Consider the following 19,133-nt stretch of genomic DNA (forward strand, 5'->3'; position numbering starts at 1 on the left):
GGGACCAATTTACAAAATGTGCATCCTGCTGTGCTGAAGAAGACTTGAAACTAGGGATTGAGACCATAAACTCATTAGCAAACTGTTTACCGAGATAATAAATCAAGTGAGAAGCAGGGTCAGTGCGACACTGACAATAAAGGTGAAGTGAGGAAATGACTTGTCAAACTTGAATGTGATTAGCTGCTGCAGAGTGACAGTCCCCTGTGTGTTTGGTGTGGGCAGTCGTGCAGGCAGGCCGTCAGGTATTGTGTGACACGCAGCATGAATGTCAGTCAATCACAGACTTCTCATTAAGTCTCCGTGTTCCTCCAGCTACAGTACAATGTACGTTGTGCCAGTGACGGCTGGGTAAACACAGGCCTGAGGACGGCTTCAAAGGCAAACATGTAGCGTTTGAAAACTGATGACTGAGTCGGGCAGCAGCGCTTAGAAAGGACACCGCTAAACAACAACGATCAATACTGTAGCTACTAGTGTAGATTGTCCTTGAGCAAGACAATTGTCCACCTATTCCAGCATTTGTAGAATAATTTAAATGTTTATTCCAGTGGAGAAGTATACTGTCTAACTCGCAAAGATACATTTATCCACAACCTTTCGGTACTAGACCTTTGCCTGATGCAAACTACATTAAACGCAGGATTTAACCCATACCTCAGTATCTGACACTGAGGACAAGAGGCCGTTCACCTGCAGCCGCCCTTCACGGACTCTTGGTGACACAGAGAAAGTCTGACTGACAGGTGAAAGTGACCACGGCTGCAGGGAGGAAACACCTTTTGTGTTTGGTCAGGGAGCTGGTGAGGCCGGTGACCCATGTCCCCCTGCCGACGAGATCATCAGCCCGAGGGGGTAAGGAGGGAGGGTCTGAATCACTCCCTCCTTACATCATCAATACACCCCCCAACCATCACAAACTTAACATGTCATCCCCCTCAGTTAGAGACCTCCACTCTCTCCCCCTTAAAACACTCTCAGTCTTATCTCCATCTTTACTATATGTGAAGGAAACAAGATAAACCAAACCACTACAACAGCGTCCACCTGCAGGTAACACGATGCCTCCTGTTATCTGTGGCACGTTCTGTAAAGATGATAAAACAGCTGTCAGGCCCAAGAAAAGCCTTCATGGCACGCAGATAGTTTTTATATCGAAGAAGTCTGAGGCTAGCAAATGTTTTATTTTGGGAAAGGTCAACCGGTCTTTAAACACGTAGGAGCCCCAGTAATTAGTTATTGGGTTCAACAAAGTCAGTCAATTAAGGGAGCTTGGGGTCCTGGCATCATTTAACATCTTAACAAAACAACAAAAGACAATAGGTGTTTGCTTTTGGCCTGTGGCCCACCACTGAGCTTCAGTTTTGGTCCTCCATGAGAAAATAATTTGGGCACCCCGGCTTAAAATATCCAGAAACATACATTCACTGCACAAAATGTCAGGCACAAGATCTCTTTTCCTGAGGGGCACATCCAGCATGTATCCCTTATTGATTTCTCTTCGACATGACAAAATGGATGATGTCAATAAAGAGAAGCAGAGACACAAGAGGGATGATACTGAAGATTTAACACAGCTGAAATGTAATGACAGCTGCAGGTCAATATCAGAAGAAAGCCCTTAATGATTTTGTTAACTCAGTGTCCGTCAGGTCACACAACCATGCTACACGAGGCTGTAATGCAGTGCCAAATGCTAATGTCAGCACGCTAACATGCTCATAGTGGCTACAAAAAACACCAGGTACAGCTGAAGCTACTGGGAATGTTGGATTGCAAGATTTTCATTAGAATAAATTAGTGTTAGTCTACATTAGTCGTTCTTTTCTAGAGGGAAACATTCATTCAGCTTAATCTGAGTCGGTTTGGACGTAAAAAACTAAATGACTGTCGAGTTTGGGAAGGACTCGGTTATTACTCTCTCGGACTGAAACACTCACACAGGTCCTAACTCTGACTCCTTCCCCTGGATGAGATCCTGGGAGAGTTCCTGTCAGGGCCACGTGTAGCGGGCGCCCCGGCCAGGGAAGGGGGTGACTTTCCTGGGTGTAAAATTCAATTATCCAGCGGGTGAGCGTGTCTGAGCGTGTCTGTTGTGAGCGGTGGGCGGACGGCTGCCCGTTCCCAGCATGCGACAAGGGGGTTAAGAACCACAGAAAGGCCTCCATTATCCCGAGTGAGAACGGCCCATGTGGCTGGCTGCACGGCCTCCGCTCTCATTCACTCCCCTTTACAACAGCGCTGCCGAGAGCCTCGAAAGTTTCATTCTCCTTTCTCTGCTCTCATTCCCCTTTCTTCCTCCCCCCCCTCCTCCCCTCTCTTGCTCTCCAACTCTCAGAAAAGAGCCTCCACAATGCCGCTGGAGGGCTGGAGTGGATTCTTCAGCACCCCTGTGGACAGTGCACATGTGGACAACATTCACAGGATGTCTGTCAACTAGTCCATTAATCAACGACATCTCATGAAAGAACAATTAGGAACCTCACAACTCTATAACAGATTATCATCTCTTAGCACCCCTGCTATTCCTCCTGTACAGCAATGCTCTGTGCTGAAGTCACTCTTCCTCGTCCAATTGCACTTTTTTTTCCCCTGCACCATAATAACGAAAAAAAAAGCTGGAGTTGCATAAGCATGACAAAACAAAATGATTTTTTTAAGCGAGGGCAGCTGCAGCGTGTAAAAGAGCTCATTCCTCGCAGTCTGAGCCCAAACTGACTCGCATCTGGCTAATCATCAGTGCGAGAATGGATCGTCAGTGTGTGAATAAGACTGAGACCCTATGGAGACGGCCATTGTAGACGCACACTGCACCGCTTCTCCTGATAAATGAGCAATTGTCTCTGTCACCATTAATGACAGTAAATGACGCAGAGGGGAGCTCTCCATCCACTGTACAATACGAAGAGGACACTGAGGAATCTTCAGAGTTTTCACGACCCATCTGCAAATTACTGACCAGCGGAGACGAGCAGACGACACATACAGTGGTCCATTATGAGTCCTCTGCAGGAACAAAGTGTCTGCTGCAGTGTGTTTGGGTGCATTTCAATAAGGCTTTTCCACTTAAAGAGGTATCACTGGATATTTTAGCAACTTTGGGCTGAGAAACAAGCTGCAAACTCAACACTGGCTTACTATCGTTTAAAAAGTTCATATGACAAACAGGTCTGGAAAAGTAAAGCCAATGCAGAAGTGTCTTAACACCTGCATTTTTTTTCTAACGGCAAGCAAAGGGCGACTCCACTGGTCTCAAAAAGAAGTTTGATTGTATGTACGCTTATGAGAAAATCACCCTACTTCCCACTTCATGCTTGTGCCAGTGTAACAACACGATCGGATGATATGTTTAGCTATGATAAAACACACATTGGATTTTGGGGGGAGGTGGGGGGATATGTGTCACAACCACCATCTCTGGTGTTACAGATTTCCCTAAATGTCATCAATTAGCTCACATAAAAGAGGCAGGCTACTATTAGAAACCAATATTATATGATTTTGTCGGGGAATGTCCCCAAATTCAAGCTAATTGTTAAATACAGAGGATTTGAATTGGCTGTCAGGGGTTTCTATCACTCAAATCGCAAATCAAATATATTTAAAACAATATATTTATAGTTATTATTATAGTGATCATCTTCGGTGTCACAAGTTAATCTGCAAACAAAAAGTTTGTGTCCAGTTTGTTTTCACCAGCTGGATTTTGAATGCGTTGCTCTGTGTGTTGGACTGCTGCTGTTCTCTCAACATTACCAAACCTACACTGCCCTCATGTGGCACCTGTGGATCCCCCTCAGTATCAGGTACGATAGAGGGAGGAGATATTTGTTCTCTGTGCTCCTTAATTAAGTGGCTGCATTATTAATATGGCTGTAATTAAATTTTCATGGCTTCAAATCCATGGTCACTTCAGCTTAGCCTTTGTTTTTCCAATGCAGTGATGATTTGAATTTTGTTTGGTTGCCATGTGATAAAGTCTCGTGCAGAGGGTTATATCAGGCTATTTTTAACATTATACAGGCCTTTTATAAACTGTATCTTAATAATTTATTTCCTCTATACGACCATCTTAGCTCCACATGCATCTTGATCGATCTCTTTTTTAAATAAATGACAGCTTTTATCTCCGTTACCTAAACCAGCTGGATGAGCAACGTACCTGTGAAGTAAAACAGGGGTCAGGTGGTGCTGGTGCTGGCATCCAGACTTCTCCTAACAAAACCAAGTAACAAAAGACTCAACTTTCACTTAAAAAGTTTGAGCATACATTGAAATGTAATTTGGTTCAGGTAAATTACTTGGCAGACTTTTTCCAACCACCTTCACCATTTATGGATTTTGGCCACACCTTGTGGCACTAACTGGTAAATTCAGCAAATAAAATTAGACCAGTAACTTTCTGTTTATGTATCATTAGCTGTTATTACTGTAATGATTTAATTTTAAGTGTTGAAAAAGGTTTTGAAATTGCATTTAGGTATTAAGTTGCATACATACAGTACATTGTTGCAACAGGCTTGTGGCTCTGGGAGATGTTTCATTAGTGTGACTGCTTCTGCAATTTCCTCGTGTAAATATTAACACTGATTTGGAAATGATTTATAACTCATTTTATTACACTGGAAACCTCACTGTAATAAGTTAATATGTATTTAGCTGTGCCTTGTTGTTTGGTGCTAATTAGCTAATGTTGGCATGCTAAGATGCTAAACCAAGATGGCGACCAAACCTGTTGAGTGGTGGAAAGTAAATGAGCACATTTACTCGAGTACTGTACGTGTTACTCAAGTATTTTATGCTAATTTCTACTACTTGTACATCCCCTGATCCCAGCAGGAAATATTTATTTATTTTAACTCCATTACGGAGCATTGTAGTCTGACTATATTAGCATAGTGATATTAGCATGTAGCTATCTTAAAACACCAGTTATAATTTACGTTACAAGCTGTAGATACGTTTTCTGTTATGGGGCCCACTAGGGGGGCCCCTATATTAAAAACATATTAATTAATCTAACTTTTTACATTATCATTTCAGCAATTTCATACACAGACTCAATGCTAATTGCTTCACATTGAGGCCAAGTGCAACTGCTAATACGTTATCCGGTAACGTTAGCTAATTAACGGAATAAAACGTCTTCTAAAAAGGATTAAAGTCACTTCTACCTGTTACTTAACTGTATATTTATTTTTTGACAGCTTTAGTTACAAGATGATATTAGCATTTGGCTCTGAGGACTGTAGAGTCACGATGACTAGGCTGTTAGTCTAGCTAGCTTACGTGTTAGCATGTTGACATTAGCATTTAGCTTACAAACGCTGTAGCGGTTCGTGTTTTAATTAACGTAACAGACTGTAGGTAAGTTTTTTGTTTATTTTATGATACATATCGGCCCTATTTATTAGGCTATAATGATATTAATTAGCCTAAAGCTACATAATTATGTGATATCAGCATTTTCATAAGAACCCGGAAGTGAGCTAACTGTACATGTGTTTACAGGTGAATTAAGGGATGAAAACACGTGTTTTAAGTCGGTTTAAGTTCACCTTTACCTGTCAGACACAGACACAGACAGGCATCCTGGCAGCAGCAGCAGGAGCGGTGATGAAGAGGTAACCACAGCTGAAAGCCTGCCCAGCAAACCCAGGGGAAGAGTCCAAACCCAGCAGCGGTGGACAACAAGATCCAGATGTGCCATTGTAGTTCTGTTTCACAACAACCGTCCCGTGACATACCGATGCAGAGTGCACACAGGCAGGAGGGTGGGTGGGGGGGTGAGGGTGTCACGTGTCCTGCTGTTATAACTGGGGGAGGCTTTATAGACAGGAGCTGCTTATCCAAACTCTTATACAGCTGAGCAGCATCAGCACACACAAGTTGTTCACCTGAAGAGCCGAGAGGATGGACGCTGCATACAAGAAGGTCAATGGAAACTACGGGCCAGAGGCAGGGACAGAGGAGCCGACCACTGGGGTAAATCTCATCTCAATCTGGCATGTTATGACACCACGTACCTGTGTCAACACTTTTTATTATATCCTCAGGAACAAATTCATCAATATGTCTGTTCTCGTGTCATGATATGCTCATTTAAGGCAGGAAATAGCAAGTTATTGTCTAAATATTATACAAATGCTGCTTTAAATGTCTGTTTTTAATGCAGCAGTGAGAGTCATAGCTGGAATATTCCAGGTGCTGCAGCAGACAATGCAGGATAATGCAAAGTTGTCAAAGTGATTTGAATAGAGAGCAAAAAAAAAAGAGCTGATGGACATCCAGTTCTGTCATTATACACACAAAATACAGGAAAGTAAGCAGCCTGGATGAAAAATAATATCCTGTCAGCAATGTTTGAAATGGCGAGCGACAAAAATATGTAGTTGCAGCTTCTCAGATGTGAGTATTTTCTTGCTTTTCCTCTGTGTTTCCCCTTATGTGTGAAGCATGTGGTCAGGTAAGCACTATCCACTACTTACTGCAAGGTCTTGCAGGCTTTGACCTTTAAAATCAGATGCCTTCAACTAGGAATGTCGCGGCTTTGAACCAGATTTCATGCTCTTGTCCTTACATATGGCTGCGCTTAAACGCGGACGCACAAGGTGACGTCGACACTCAAATCAAACGTTCGAGAATCTGACACTTTGCACAACCTGCTGACTCTAAAAGTGAAAATTGTGGTGTTTTAAAAGCGCCGCAGCTCCATTCAGCTGCCAGATTTAGGTTTTTAACCATGTGTTGTGTTATACAGATCGTAAGATAAACTATAAAAATGACTGAATTTATTATCCCAGTAGTCCAAAATCCATAATCTTCCCCACATTAAAGCCTCATGTTGTTTCCTGAAACCTGTCCTTCACAGCGGAGGAGAAGGGGCTCCATGTACCTGGAGGAAGAGACCGACAACAAGACGGAAGTGATCTCCTGCATCTTCTCCCTGAACGAGGAGGTCGGGGCTTTAGCCAAGGCTCTGAGGCTCTTTGAGGTAAATTTCTCCGCTGGCAGCTGACACACGGGCTGCAACCCCGTCAGTCCCGCTGATCTTCATGTGATCACGAGCACATTTACTTGCTGATAGTTTTCCCCACTGATGATTATTTGACCTCATCCATCAGTACAAGATTTCTTTCATACCATGAAATTGGTTTCAAGGCACAGACACAAAATAATTCAAGACATTTTGACATTAAGAACATTTGAAACAAGGGAATCTGGTCTAAATTGGCTGAAGCTTATTATGATCTTCTGCGTTTGTTCAGGAGGTTGAAGTTGCTCCTGCAGTTTAAAACCAACCAGAGGACACAGGAATGTTAATTTGCCACTGGAGGTGTTAAGTCTCCTCGGGGTATAACTTTTTTTTACCATGGTGTGATAAAAAAAACCCACATGTTTTGGAGAAATTATTAAAGAAATTATTAAAGGACATTATTAGAATGCACTTGAGTCAAAGAAATTAAATAACGACCCATTCGCTGATAATAACAGTGAGTTAATGAGCTGAATGTTCAAAGGAACAGTCTCAGAAATACACTTATTAGTTGAGAAGATGATACCTCTATCGAGTATGAAGCTATAGCCTGCACCCGGTTAGCCTAGCTTAGCATTAAAATTTGAAACGAGGTGGGGGGGGGGGCTAGTCAGGCTACTACTTTCAGGCACTTTTCAGACCCCGTGCTAAGCTCTGACTGATCTTCTCGTCTGACTCTCAGCACCGAACAGACGGACATGACGAGTTGATGATGAACTCAATTCTCTGCTGTTTGAAGTTCACAAAGTTACTCATTAACCCGAAACAAAACAAGCAGCGTGAGCGTGGCATGTCTTTAACCTCTTGAGACAGAAGTATACTAATGTATTACAAGATCTACTTAGTCATAACTTTGACCTCTAGTAGTCTTCAGGCACAACGTAGGTTCTGATTATCTGTTGTTGTTTTGAATCGTTACACGCTCGCGGCCTCTTCTGCTTTAAAGATGGAGACTAAACAAACTGATCCTATCTCTGATGTTTGCCTAGCAGTTGTGTACGAACATGACAGCGGATCAAAGCGACTCTTTGATCCACTGACCCACCTCCTCCTCTTCGTCCGCCTCCTCCTCCTCCTCGTCCTCCTCCACCTCCTCCGCCTCCTCCTCCACCTGCTCCTCGTCCTCCTCCACCTCCTCCTCCTGGGTTTCTATATTAATGAAAAAGTCAAACACTGGACTGCGGAGAAATCCAATAAACAAGTGATCGCTAGCTTGTAGTTTGCAAGAGGTGGAAAATATATAAAAATTGGGTTTTGTATCATTTTAAAGCAACAATATGCAACTTTAAGGAGAAAGATAGTTGATCGTTGAGTCTTATTCACAGTTCGTCAAATCCTGACACTTTGGATATGTATCTTGTCTGTCACCAGCCCAGTAACCTCAGTTTTTGCCGACCTGGGAATGAGACCTAACCATCAACTGTCTTTCTCCAGAAAGTTGCATGTTGTTGCTTTAAACATGTTGAATTGAAAGACTATCGATCAAAGTATCGATGCTTTTGACAACCTTAAGTCCGAGCCAAGTCAACCCTGATGACACTCGGTAAGGTGGTGATAAATAAAGTGTCAATGTGTCAAATTGGTGGATTACGTGAATTTTCAACCCATTAATGGAGTTCTGCCCATTTGAGTGAAAGATCAGAAGGCTTGTGCCCACAAGAAGGTCATCGATCAGTGTTTGCGTATTTAAATTCTCTCTAATCGATCTAAACCGCCTGTGTGTACGTGACTGCACGCAGGCACGAATTAAACACTGATTGGCTGCGACTCCATTGTTTAATCTTCAACACAGATTTCAAGGTTCAAGTTTGCTCTTCTTCTTGCAAGAAAAACCCGACGAGTCTCTCAAACGGTTACCAGGAACTGTTTTTTAAAGACATGTAAATCATTCTGAGATTAAAAACATTTCTTGGTTAAATTTTACTGCTCGGAAATGTTTGGGGGTGGAGATGTGGGAGGGTTGACTCTGTTCTGTGCCAAGTTATGTGCCAAATGCTACTGTCCAAATGTAGCAGTAAACATCAGGATCATCTTTGAACCTATGAGCTTGCACTTTCCCAATCCTCCCCCTGCTCCACCTCCCTCCTCCCCCCCTTTCCAGCCTTTTTTAAAAAACAGGCCAGATGACCCCCAGACCATCAACACGCCCCTCTCCCGTTCACTAGCAATGTAACATATGCTGATTCCCCATAAAACGGAGCTTTGAAGAGAACATGCTGCACGTTTTCCTTATTTTTTCGTGCCTTCTCTAGAGAAATTGGAAACGACTGCTGGCCTGAACCATGTGCTAACGTTTAGCTGAGCTGCATCCATCACATGTTCATGTTCATGTTCACATTTCCATCTCGGGAATGTCTAATCTCCATACTTCTGAAAGTTGCAAAAATTACAACTCAAGCGCATGTGACACGGCAGTGTGGTTATCATGTGACGATTCAGAGCCACGGGCCGGCCTCGACCTCGCACCTCAGCCGCGGCGACAGGAGGTTTAATGTCACAGTGGAGCGACGGCTCGGAGGGGTACTGAAATCTGTCAGAATGACTCCTGCATCCTGCTGGGTGTAGGATTTAGCGCCGGCTTTGTTAAGCTGGATTGCACACATGTTGAAGTATTTCTCTTTGTGCACAGAAACAGCGATATCATTGAACCTTAAATCACCTTGTATTTAACAAACCTGACTGTAGAAATGTAAATGTCATAATCCTAAATCTTCACCCTGCAAAGAATGTACAAAATATTAGACGGCATCTTCCACATACCCCCTTTTTGGTTTAAACTTGAGCTCACCTCCTCAGTTTTTGAAGATGAAGTGTGCATTGTAGGCCAAACAAATGGTGTTGTGTATCAGATTTTTATAATAATAAAAATTGGGAAAAAATGGAAATAATCACAGTATTTAAGTTGAATAATTGAGAATTTGTTGTTTTTTATTCCTTTGGTATGATGAGAAAGCTGCAGACAGTGACAGATAACAGCATCACTTAAAGCAAGTCATCTTTTCTTTAAAAATGCCAACCTGGACTCAGTCTGTGGTCGCCCCCCCGGGGGGATGCTGGACCACATGGCCCTTAAAAGAAGCTGTTACATGTAGAATGGGATCCAGATGGAAGAAAACGGGAGGCCCTGCTGTTCAGGCCCTCCTCTTTACTTAGCCTATAGTAGACAGAGAACATCATACTCCCTCTCCCTCCCCAAAGTTACGTAAACAAAAACACATTTCTGATGGTAATTACCACTTGAAGATTGTCACGCTCTTGAACACGAGTTGGAGCCTTTCTGCGTTTTGGACTCGTGAACGGTGTCCAAATAAGTTTGGAAACATCCCAAAGGGGTCTCGTCTTCCTGCAGCAGAATGAGAAAACCCCAAATGTCGTCTGGAAAAGATGATTTGTTTGATGAATTTGCACTAAACCACCACAATGTGTTTTGAATGCCTTTATCATACAAGTCCAGTCTGTCTGGCTCTGTGCCAGTCTGCAGAGAGAAAGAGCATGACAGCTCTGACCCGAGGTCATGGTGGACTTTACAATCTCTGATAAGAAGCCATCAAATTAGTGACAACACAGCACCCTCCTGTGGTGAAACGAAGACAGTGCTGCAGCCTGTTGCAACAAAAACATTCACAGTTGTGTCCTTTTTCAGACAAGCTCTTTAAAACACAAACAAATGTCAACTCAGGTCCCATCAAGGTCTCTCCTTTTTCTTTTTTCTGCCTGTGGTCCGCAGGAGAAGGGCATCAACCTGACGCACATCGAGTCTCGTCCGTCGCGCATGAACCAAGACGAGTACGAGTTCTTCATCAGCGTAGACTCCACCTGCTCCCAGGCCCTGGACGAGGTCATCGACGGCCTGCGTACACAGATCAGCGGCCACGTGCATGAGCTGTCACGCAACAAAGAGAAGGACACAGGTTAGTGAGTGTGTGCATTGTAAAGAGAGAGAGAGGGGATGGACACTGAACAGGATAAGCATGAATCCTCAACATGATGAAAACAAAACGACGTGTTGCTCCACATGTTGTAAGAGGAAATCCGTGTTTCCTAACAGAAGAAATGTTGAAATGCTGCTTATCTCTTTGTGATAAGGCTGAGGATTAGTTTCTTACAGTTTCTATCAGTGAGCAAAGAGCAAGGTCTCAAAAACTCCTCTAGCCATGTTTGATTTAATAAATCATACTGACTAAATAATACTACCATGTCAATCACTAATTATTTTATTTGAATGGTTCCTGAACTTGAAGGAATATTGACATTTGTGGGCCAAATTTTTAGATCCATAGACTTGGTTCAGCTAATTTTGATAATCTTAACATCAAATAGGCAAAAGTGCCAAAGTCAAAGTCATCCTGGTTCATCTTCTGGAGATCTTGAATGCCTTTATCAAATTTCATGCTAATCCCTCCGGTAGATTAAGAAATATTTCTGCTACAGTACAGTTAATTAAACTTTTGACCTGCTGGTGTTGCTAGAGGAGAAGTCATACAATCACCAAAGTCATCAGGGTTCATCCTCTGAAGATCATGAATGTATATATTAAATTTTGTGCTGATTCATCCAGTAGATTAAGAAATAGGTCGCTACATACAGCAGGTGAAACATTTGACCTTCTAGTGGCGTCAGAGGGAAAGTCAGTGGATAACCAGTTAGTAGGGTTCATCCTATGAAGATCATGAATGTCTTCATCAAATTTTGTGCTGATCCATCCAGTAGATTGAGGAGTATTTTGTTACATAAAATATGTGAAACTAGACCTGTAGGTGGAGCTAGAGGGGAAAGTCATAGATCACCAAAGTCAAGAGGGTTCATCCTCTGAAGATCATGAATGTCTTCATCAAATGTGCTGATTCATCCAGTAGAATAAGAGATATTTTGTTTCATATGTGAAACTTTAACCTGCAGGTCGAACAAGAGAAAAAAATCAAGAGGCAACTAAAGTTATTAGGGTTTTCTATTTCTATTTATTTTCTATTTTTATCCAATTTATGTTGAGGCGAGTATCACCAACGTCTCCAGCTGTCATCATCTGGGGACCATGAATGTCAAAATGTAATGAAAATCATTGTAAGAGATATATCTCAGAGGAAAAGTGGCCACCCCGAGAACCACACTGCTAAAAAAAAAAAAAAGAAAAATCAAATAACACGGAGATCAATTCAGCTGAAACGGTCCATTTATCAACTGCTGGCTGTTGTGTTGGCGCTTCACGACCCCCCCCCGCCAGACTGGGTAATGGACAGCCAGCGCCGCCGATGAGACTGATGGCTCATCGCCCAAATCTTGACCCCTTTATTAGTTGTTTCCAGAATGACATTAGTTTAGCTTCTGAGGACCAACAGGCTTGGCAGGAACAGAGGAACCTTGTGTCCTGGTCCCAGACTAACACAGGGCAGGAGAACATGCCAAGGTCAGAGACAGAGAGACAGACAGGGCCACCATGGATCCTCCTTTGACCTCAGTGTAGACATTGTGGTCTGCTGGTCAGGGTCAAGTGAACGAGGGGATATTTATGGCCTGTTTTGGAGGCTGCCTGTTTATAGAGGAGCCTGGCAGGGACATATTGTCCTCCTGGGGCCTCAGGCTGGACCACACTGCACAAATGTAGATTAATGATTGGGCCCCAGTGTTTTTGAGTGTCATAAATCCATATGAACAAGCAGATGACCGTTGATTACTGTTCTGCTGAGCGTCAAAATGCCACGACACCGAGAAAAAAAAATCCTTCAGCCAAAACTTCGTCTACATCAATACAAATTTGCACTGTACTCATTTATATCAGTGAAGAATCAGACAATACTCGGGCTGCAACGAACAACTGATATATCATCCAGTCCAAAACCCAAAGATATTAAATTTACAATAACATAAAACTCACAAAAGCTGCAAATCCTCGATGGGACTACACTGTAAAAAAACCCCTGAAACTTGAATTGTTTGTCAGAAATAAGGACAACAACATGCAAAGACATACAAATATAAATCTTTCATTACAAAGTGATTTGAACCTGCATTCTTCTAATGTCCGATTGCATGTAAGCTTATGAGAAAACAAACATACTTCTCACTTGATTTATTACCTCAGTAAAGAGTTTCCTTATTATTTTTTGGTCTCAATCTCTAGTTTCAAGTCTTCTTCGATAGAACATGATGTCACTGAGTAAATCAGTTTTTTTAGACTAGAATAGACAATTAAAGCAGTTATCAGATTTTTCATTTTCTGTTCAGCTACTTGATTTTAGCTCTAAACATAATAATAATAATAATAATAATAATAATAATAATAATAATAATGGTGCACAGAAAGTGACAAGAACACAAATAAGAACACTTATACTATGTAAAAATATCCTGAATTTCTACATATGTGTGTGTGGACTGAATGCTTAAGTAATGTTGAATAAAAACAGACATTATCAGTGTTAAATAACTGTTATTATTCTCCAGTGCCGTGGTTCCCTAATGACATCCAGGACCTGGACCGCTTCGCCAACCAGATCCTCAGTTATGGCTCCGAGCTGGATGCTGATCACCCGGTAAGGACTGACTCATCCATCACTGTGTGTGTGTGTGTGTGTGCGTGTGCGACATCCTGCCTCTGCATGTATGCCTGTGTTTGTGTGTGTGTGTTTATCTGTGAATACGTGTCCACTCACGCCCACATGTCTTATGAAAGACGGGCTGTGGAGATGACAGGCTGCACTCTGCCGTCTATTCTAATGGAAACTATCTCGACACACAAATTGATGTCATTGCTTTAATTGAGCCCCTATAATTATAGATAATTGCTCCCTTTTGCCACCGCCATTAAAGCAAAATGTATTCATCGTAAGCCGAAAAAACACTCTACAAAGGCTTCATTTGAATATGTATTTGCGTGCTCTTATTAGAGACGGAGTGCATAATGCTGCCGAAGGGCCACGGGGCCGAGCCTCAGCAGAGGATTTCCACTCTTTGATTTAGCTGTGAGTGGCAGGGCTGCGATCATAAGATCTAACATGGCTTTCCTTTGTGTGTGTGTGTGTGTGTGTGTGTGTGTGTGTGTGTGTGTGTGTGTGTGTGTGTGTAGGGCTTCACAGATCCAGTGTACAGAGCCCGCAGGAAGGAGTTTGCTGACATCGCCTACAACTACAGACAGTAACTACACCTTAAAAAAAATCAGTTTTATGTGTTTTTCTGCATCTGTAAAGGAGTTGAGATGGGAATATTTTCATATTTAAGAGGTTATTCTGGGTGAAAATTATCATAAACAAACAGAGACAAATTACAGGCAGTAAATGTCGGATTTAAAGAGCCTCGGTCTTTGTGTGGATAATTAAGAAGTATTATTTAGAGGCACTACAAAGAGCGCCAAACCAAAGCAACATGAAATGCTCATTGAGGTGGTTTACATTTACATAACTGTAAAACTGAGAAATACTGAAATGATGGTGGGCTTATGCAGTCTGTTAGTAATTTGTTAAAAACCTAAATAAACAAACAATTTAAACATTCACTAGAAGATGTTATAAAGAGGATTGATCGACTGCGGCAACGGACAGTAAAACTTAATTGGTCGCTTAGTTTCCTGGAAATAAACTGACATTAGTGTAAATTTTAAAGGTTTTGTAAATACAATTGTGAAAAGACACACAAATCAGCACAAAACACAAACTAACACATCAACCTTGTATCTTTATCCCAGTGGCCAAATCATCCCCCGGGTGGAGTACACAGAGGCTGAAAGGATCACATGGGGCAAAGTGTTCAAGGAGCTGAAGACTCTGTACCCGACCCACGCCTGCCGCGAACACAACCGGGTCTTCCCCCTGCTGGAGAAATACTGCGGCTACAGGCCCGACAACATCCCACAGCTGGAGGACGTGTCCCGCTTCCTGCAGTGTAAGTCTGTAGATGAAACCTCCTGTCATTCATTTAAATTTGGAAACATCGTGGTAATTTCTCCCACGCAGCAGGACCTGTTCAAACACCCCACTTCCTCCCCTCTCCTCACTAACACTTTCCATCCCTTTTTCCTGCAGCGTGCACAGGTTTCCGGCTTCGCCCGGTGGCCGGCCTCCTCTCATCCCGGGACTTCCTGGCCGGACTCGCCTTCAGAGTGTTTCATTCCACGCAGTACATCCGTCACGGCTCCAAGCCCACATACACACCTGAGCCGTGAGTGTCCAAACTCAAATATAATAGAAGGAAAAAAGCATCTATCTGTGATGTTAAAGAGTCTAATGCATTATTTCTAATGCAGGGATATCTGCCACGAGCTCCTGGGACACGTTCCTCTGTTTGCTGACTCGAGTTTCGCCCAATTCTCACAGGTAACACAGTGTCCAGTCGAAGCAGAAGTAATGAGATGACAATAATAACAGCTTTATATCTTTGATTTGTTTCTATTTAAAATGTAATTCTACTTTTCTGTCTCTTGTCCCGTTGTGGTTTTTGTTCTGCTGTGATATTTACTTTCCCTCGGAGAAGTGTAATCATAACATACAAATCCATGAAAACATTTGTGATCCTGTAACATTTGGTTTTCTGATCTATCTGCTTTGGTTTTTGTTCTGTGTAGGAAATCGGTCTCGCCTCCCTCGGTGCCCCTGATGAGTATATCGAGAAACTTGCAACTGTGAGTACAAGAGAAACAATCAAATTAGATGAACTAATCAGCAAAGAGAGCTTCTGATTCTGCTAATTTCAGACCAGATACTTCTGAACTTCTCAAACATACTGATAAACATAGGGAATAAGCAGTGCAACAGATGTTTTATATCAAAACAGTGTCATAATTTCCTCTGATGTTTATGTGTGTGTCCTCCAGGTGTACTGGTTCACAGTGGAGTTCGGCCTGTGCAAGCAGGGTTCAGAGATCAAAGCTTACGGAGCCGGCCTGCTGTCATCGTTTGGGGAGCTGCAGGTAAGAAGAGGAGGAGGAAGAGGAGGAGGTGAATGTGTTTGAGTCACAGGCTCCAAGAAAACAATGTGTACGTGTCAGACATCGTGGACCCCCCGCGGCAGCGAGATAAACAGTTTGCTTTTTGTGCTTTCCTACCTCCTGCTGACCCCCCACCTGTTGTTATGACACTCTCACCTCATGGCCCAACAGGCAGTGGGTTAGTGGTCCACTCAGATTCAGGTTTATTGTGTCACTGGGGGAGTCGGCCTCGCTGCCCAGCGGGGTGTGGGCAGAGTGGTTCAGTGGGTGAGTGGGGGCAGAGAGAGGATGAGCGGCTCGCTATCGAGGTCACAGTTACATCAGCGGCTGTAAGCAGAGGATGTGCACTCTGCCAAGTCACATCAGCCGAGAACGCAGCTCTGAATCATGCTGCACTTCCTGTTTACCGATGGGAATAGAGACACTCATTGAGAAATTTAAAGTCTTACATGGTTTTTTCTCTCAGTACTGCTTGACAGACCAGCCCAAACTGCAGCCCTTCGACCCCGACAAGACCAGCCTCCAGAAGTATCCAATCACAGAGTACCAGCCTGTTTACTTTGTGGCTGAGAGCTTTGAGGACGGCAAAGAGAAAGTCAGGTAAGGAAATACGACAAGTTTGAAGCTGTGAGGTTTAGTTTGCATGAGAACACTTGTCTCACATCAACATCTCTCTGCCCTGCAGGAAATTTGCAGCCACCATCCCCAGGCCCTTCACAGTGCGCTACAATCCCTACACCCAGAGTATTGAAGTGCTGGACAACACCCAGCAGCTCAGGAACCTGGCTGACAGCATCAACAGTACGTGTCAGAGATACAGTCATGATTATATTTAAAGCCCAGTGGACTCTACAGTCTCCTCCTCTTGACTTAAATTGGTTTTAATCGTTATTTAAAGCAGTTGTCGCCAACTTCTTTTGGTTTATGAGCCCTTAAAATATCCACTTGTGACCCATCATCATCAGTTCCATATGTTTATGGGTTGTGAGCAGGCAGTTAGTATTTGATTTAACGAGTCAGGCGTTCACATAACATGTTTTATTTACAGGAGAATAAAAACTCTAATAAACTGAGGAAAACTACCGAAACAATAAATAAGCCAGTTTGAAGCTGCATGACTTTATAAGCTCTTTATTGTTTTGTAATAAAGATCATGTTTCCTGCAGCATCTCGCTACAAGATTTCAGTCCCACAGAGCCGTCGTCAAGATTTAAAGAGACTATCACTGCTGTCAGTTTATTTTTGCATAGTGTAAAAGTTTGAGGGGTTAAACACCTGATTCAATACTAATTTATATTTAAGTTATATATGTTTTCTTTGAACAATGATGAAGAAGAGTCTCAGGGGAGTCTTACTCTCAAACAAAGCATGCAGAGAAATCTCCTAAATGCTGATTATGTTTCTTTAATGCGTTGAATTTTATACAAATGTTATTTATTATATCTAATGTAGTTACAATTACATTAATTCCTACAACGACACTCAAAGTATTGGAATAATCATAAGAATACTATCGATCATTAAAGATGTTTTCATGGTTTCTCCGCTTGGCTGGAGGACCGAATAATCTGCAAGCAAATCATAAACAAAACAATGAAAATGCAGTTACATAATTCCCCCTTTGTCTCCGCTACATTACTATTAAATGAATGCTTGGCGAGCAGACCGAAGTCACACACATATAAATATATATTATAGCATGTTGGCACAGCTGCAAATCTAAAAAACACACTAAAAACAATAACATTCATGACATTTATTGTGCGACGTTACTGCACTGCCAAATATTATATGTCATAAAAGTGTAATGATTTCTGAGCGGAGGTACGTTTTATATCAGGCGAGGCGTTATAAAACACCGGTTTACTGGAATAATGTTAAGAGGTATACGTTTTATTTTTAGCTTTTCATCTCCCCACCCTCAGATTTGTCTTGTGACGCCTGAGCTGCTGCAAACCGCTGATTTAAACTGAACTCATGTTGGGTAATAATACTAAAAGAGATGATTACATGGTCCGTGCTTTAACAGTCGATAGCGAGCACAGTGGGCTATTAACCCACAGCTAGGATGTCATAACAGGGCTATTTCTGTCTAATTGCCTGTTTATGAAATTGTGTCGGCTAATGTGAGATCAAGTAGCTATAAAAAATTAGTTTTATCTCCTTCTCATGTTTGTTTTTTTCCGTATTTTCAGGTGAAATGGGGAAACTGTGCGAAGCCCTGCGGAAAACTGGAGTGGCCGCACGTGAAATCTGATCCGAAGCTTCCCGAGAACATCTTCAGTTCTCGGATGATCCAGTGAACTTGCGGTTCTGCTCAGCACGCGTGCAAATATGCGTTTTCTTTGTATTAAAATAAAATATGCAGGTCAAATAAAGACAATGTTTCTGTAATCCAATTAGTATGTTACTGAAGAGATTAAAAAAAAAAGTGTAGCCTGTTACTTACGTAGGATGATAAGGAATGTTACTGTCACTATTATTGCAGTTTAGATGTTATGAAGAGACTTTAGTTACTTTAATGAATTTAAATTCAATATGTAAACATCACTTTGTGTCTCTAATATGATATTTTATATGCATTTCAAACCTAAAAACAAATTGAGAGGCAATTTTTGTGACTAGCTTTCACTTTGCTTGGCTTGATAAAATGTTTTGTATATGCATGAGATGTTGTAATAAAACTTAAAAATAAGAACGTATCCTCTTTCTTTCAGTCGTTTATATTCGTAGTTATGTCTCCAAATCTAAGCCAGAGCTCAGATGCTTCACATTTTCAAACAATACCACAAAAAGTCCAAAAAAACAGAACATTTAGTGTTTATCATTGTGCTTATCGACAACTTTACGTCCACCTTAGTTTGTTCTGCGTCTCACAAATGTTTCTTCTGTTTGATCCAAACACCTCAAACTCAGATTCATCCGTCCATCACACTTTTTTTCCAAGTATATAATGTAAAAATCTGTAGAAATCTGTTTTCACTTTGACATTAAAGAGGTTTTTTTTATTGGTAAATTCTTGTCAAAGAAGCCAGATTATATTGGCCATGATTCAGATTTATAACAGCAATAAAAGGGGAAAACATTCAGCAGCTGAACACCTTTTAAAGGCACCGCATGTAACCTTTTTGACCTGATTTGGATAAATCATCCACCCGTGATTCACAGTGTTTTCTATGA

General features: G+C 42.0%; 2 protein-coding genes across 6 annotated transcripts in view; one reads left to right on the forward strand and one right to left on the reverse strand.

Annotated features, from left to right (window-relative positions):
- LOC311252930 (uncharacterized protein) overlaps positions 1 to 5,765 on the reverse strand; it is a 64,484-nt gene extending 58,719 nt beyond the window's left edge. For 3 of the 5 annotated variants that reach the window (XM_084346593.1, XM_084346589.1, XM_084346588.1), the window contains exon 1: positions 4,163 to 4,230. In XM_084346593.1, coding sequence (XP_084202719.1) covers positions 4,163 to 4,204 — 42 coding nt within the window. In that variant the 5' untranslated portion in view covers positions 4,205 to 4,230. Of the gene's footprint in view, positions 1 to 4,162; positions 4,231 to 5,564 lie in introns of those variants that run through there. The other 2 variants (XM_084346592.1, XM_084346590.1) reach the window with 2 other exon arrangements.
- A 37-nt stretch (positions 5,766 to 5,802) lies between these two features.
- Positions 5,803 to 18,645, forward strand: pah (phenylalanine hydroxylase). The gene is made up of 13 exons (XM_084346542.1): positions 5,803 to 5,985; positions 6,872 to 6,994; positions 10,764 to 10,947; positions 13,478 to 13,566; positions 14,100 to 14,167; positions 14,715 to 14,911; positions 15,052 to 15,187; positions 15,273 to 15,342; positions 15,591 to 15,647; positions 15,840 to 15,935; positions 16,420 to 16,553; positions 16,639 to 16,754; positions 18,149 to 18,645. Exons 1-13 carry the CDS (start codon positions 5,914 to 5,916, stop codon positions 18,208 to 18,210), a joined length of 1,404 nt encoding a protein of 467 aa, XP_084202668.1. The 5' UTR covers positions 5,803 to 5,913; the 3' UTR covers positions 18,211 to 18,645.
- Positions 18,646 to 19,133: the final 488 nt, after the last annotated feature.

The sequence above is a fragment of the Pagrus pagrus genome (assembly GCF_965226575.1).
Source record: "Pagrus pagrus genome assembly, chromosome: 23".
In the NCBI taxonomy this organism is placed as follows: Eukaryota; Metazoa; Chordata; class Actinopteri; order Spariformes; family Sparidae; genus Pagrus; species Pagrus pagrus.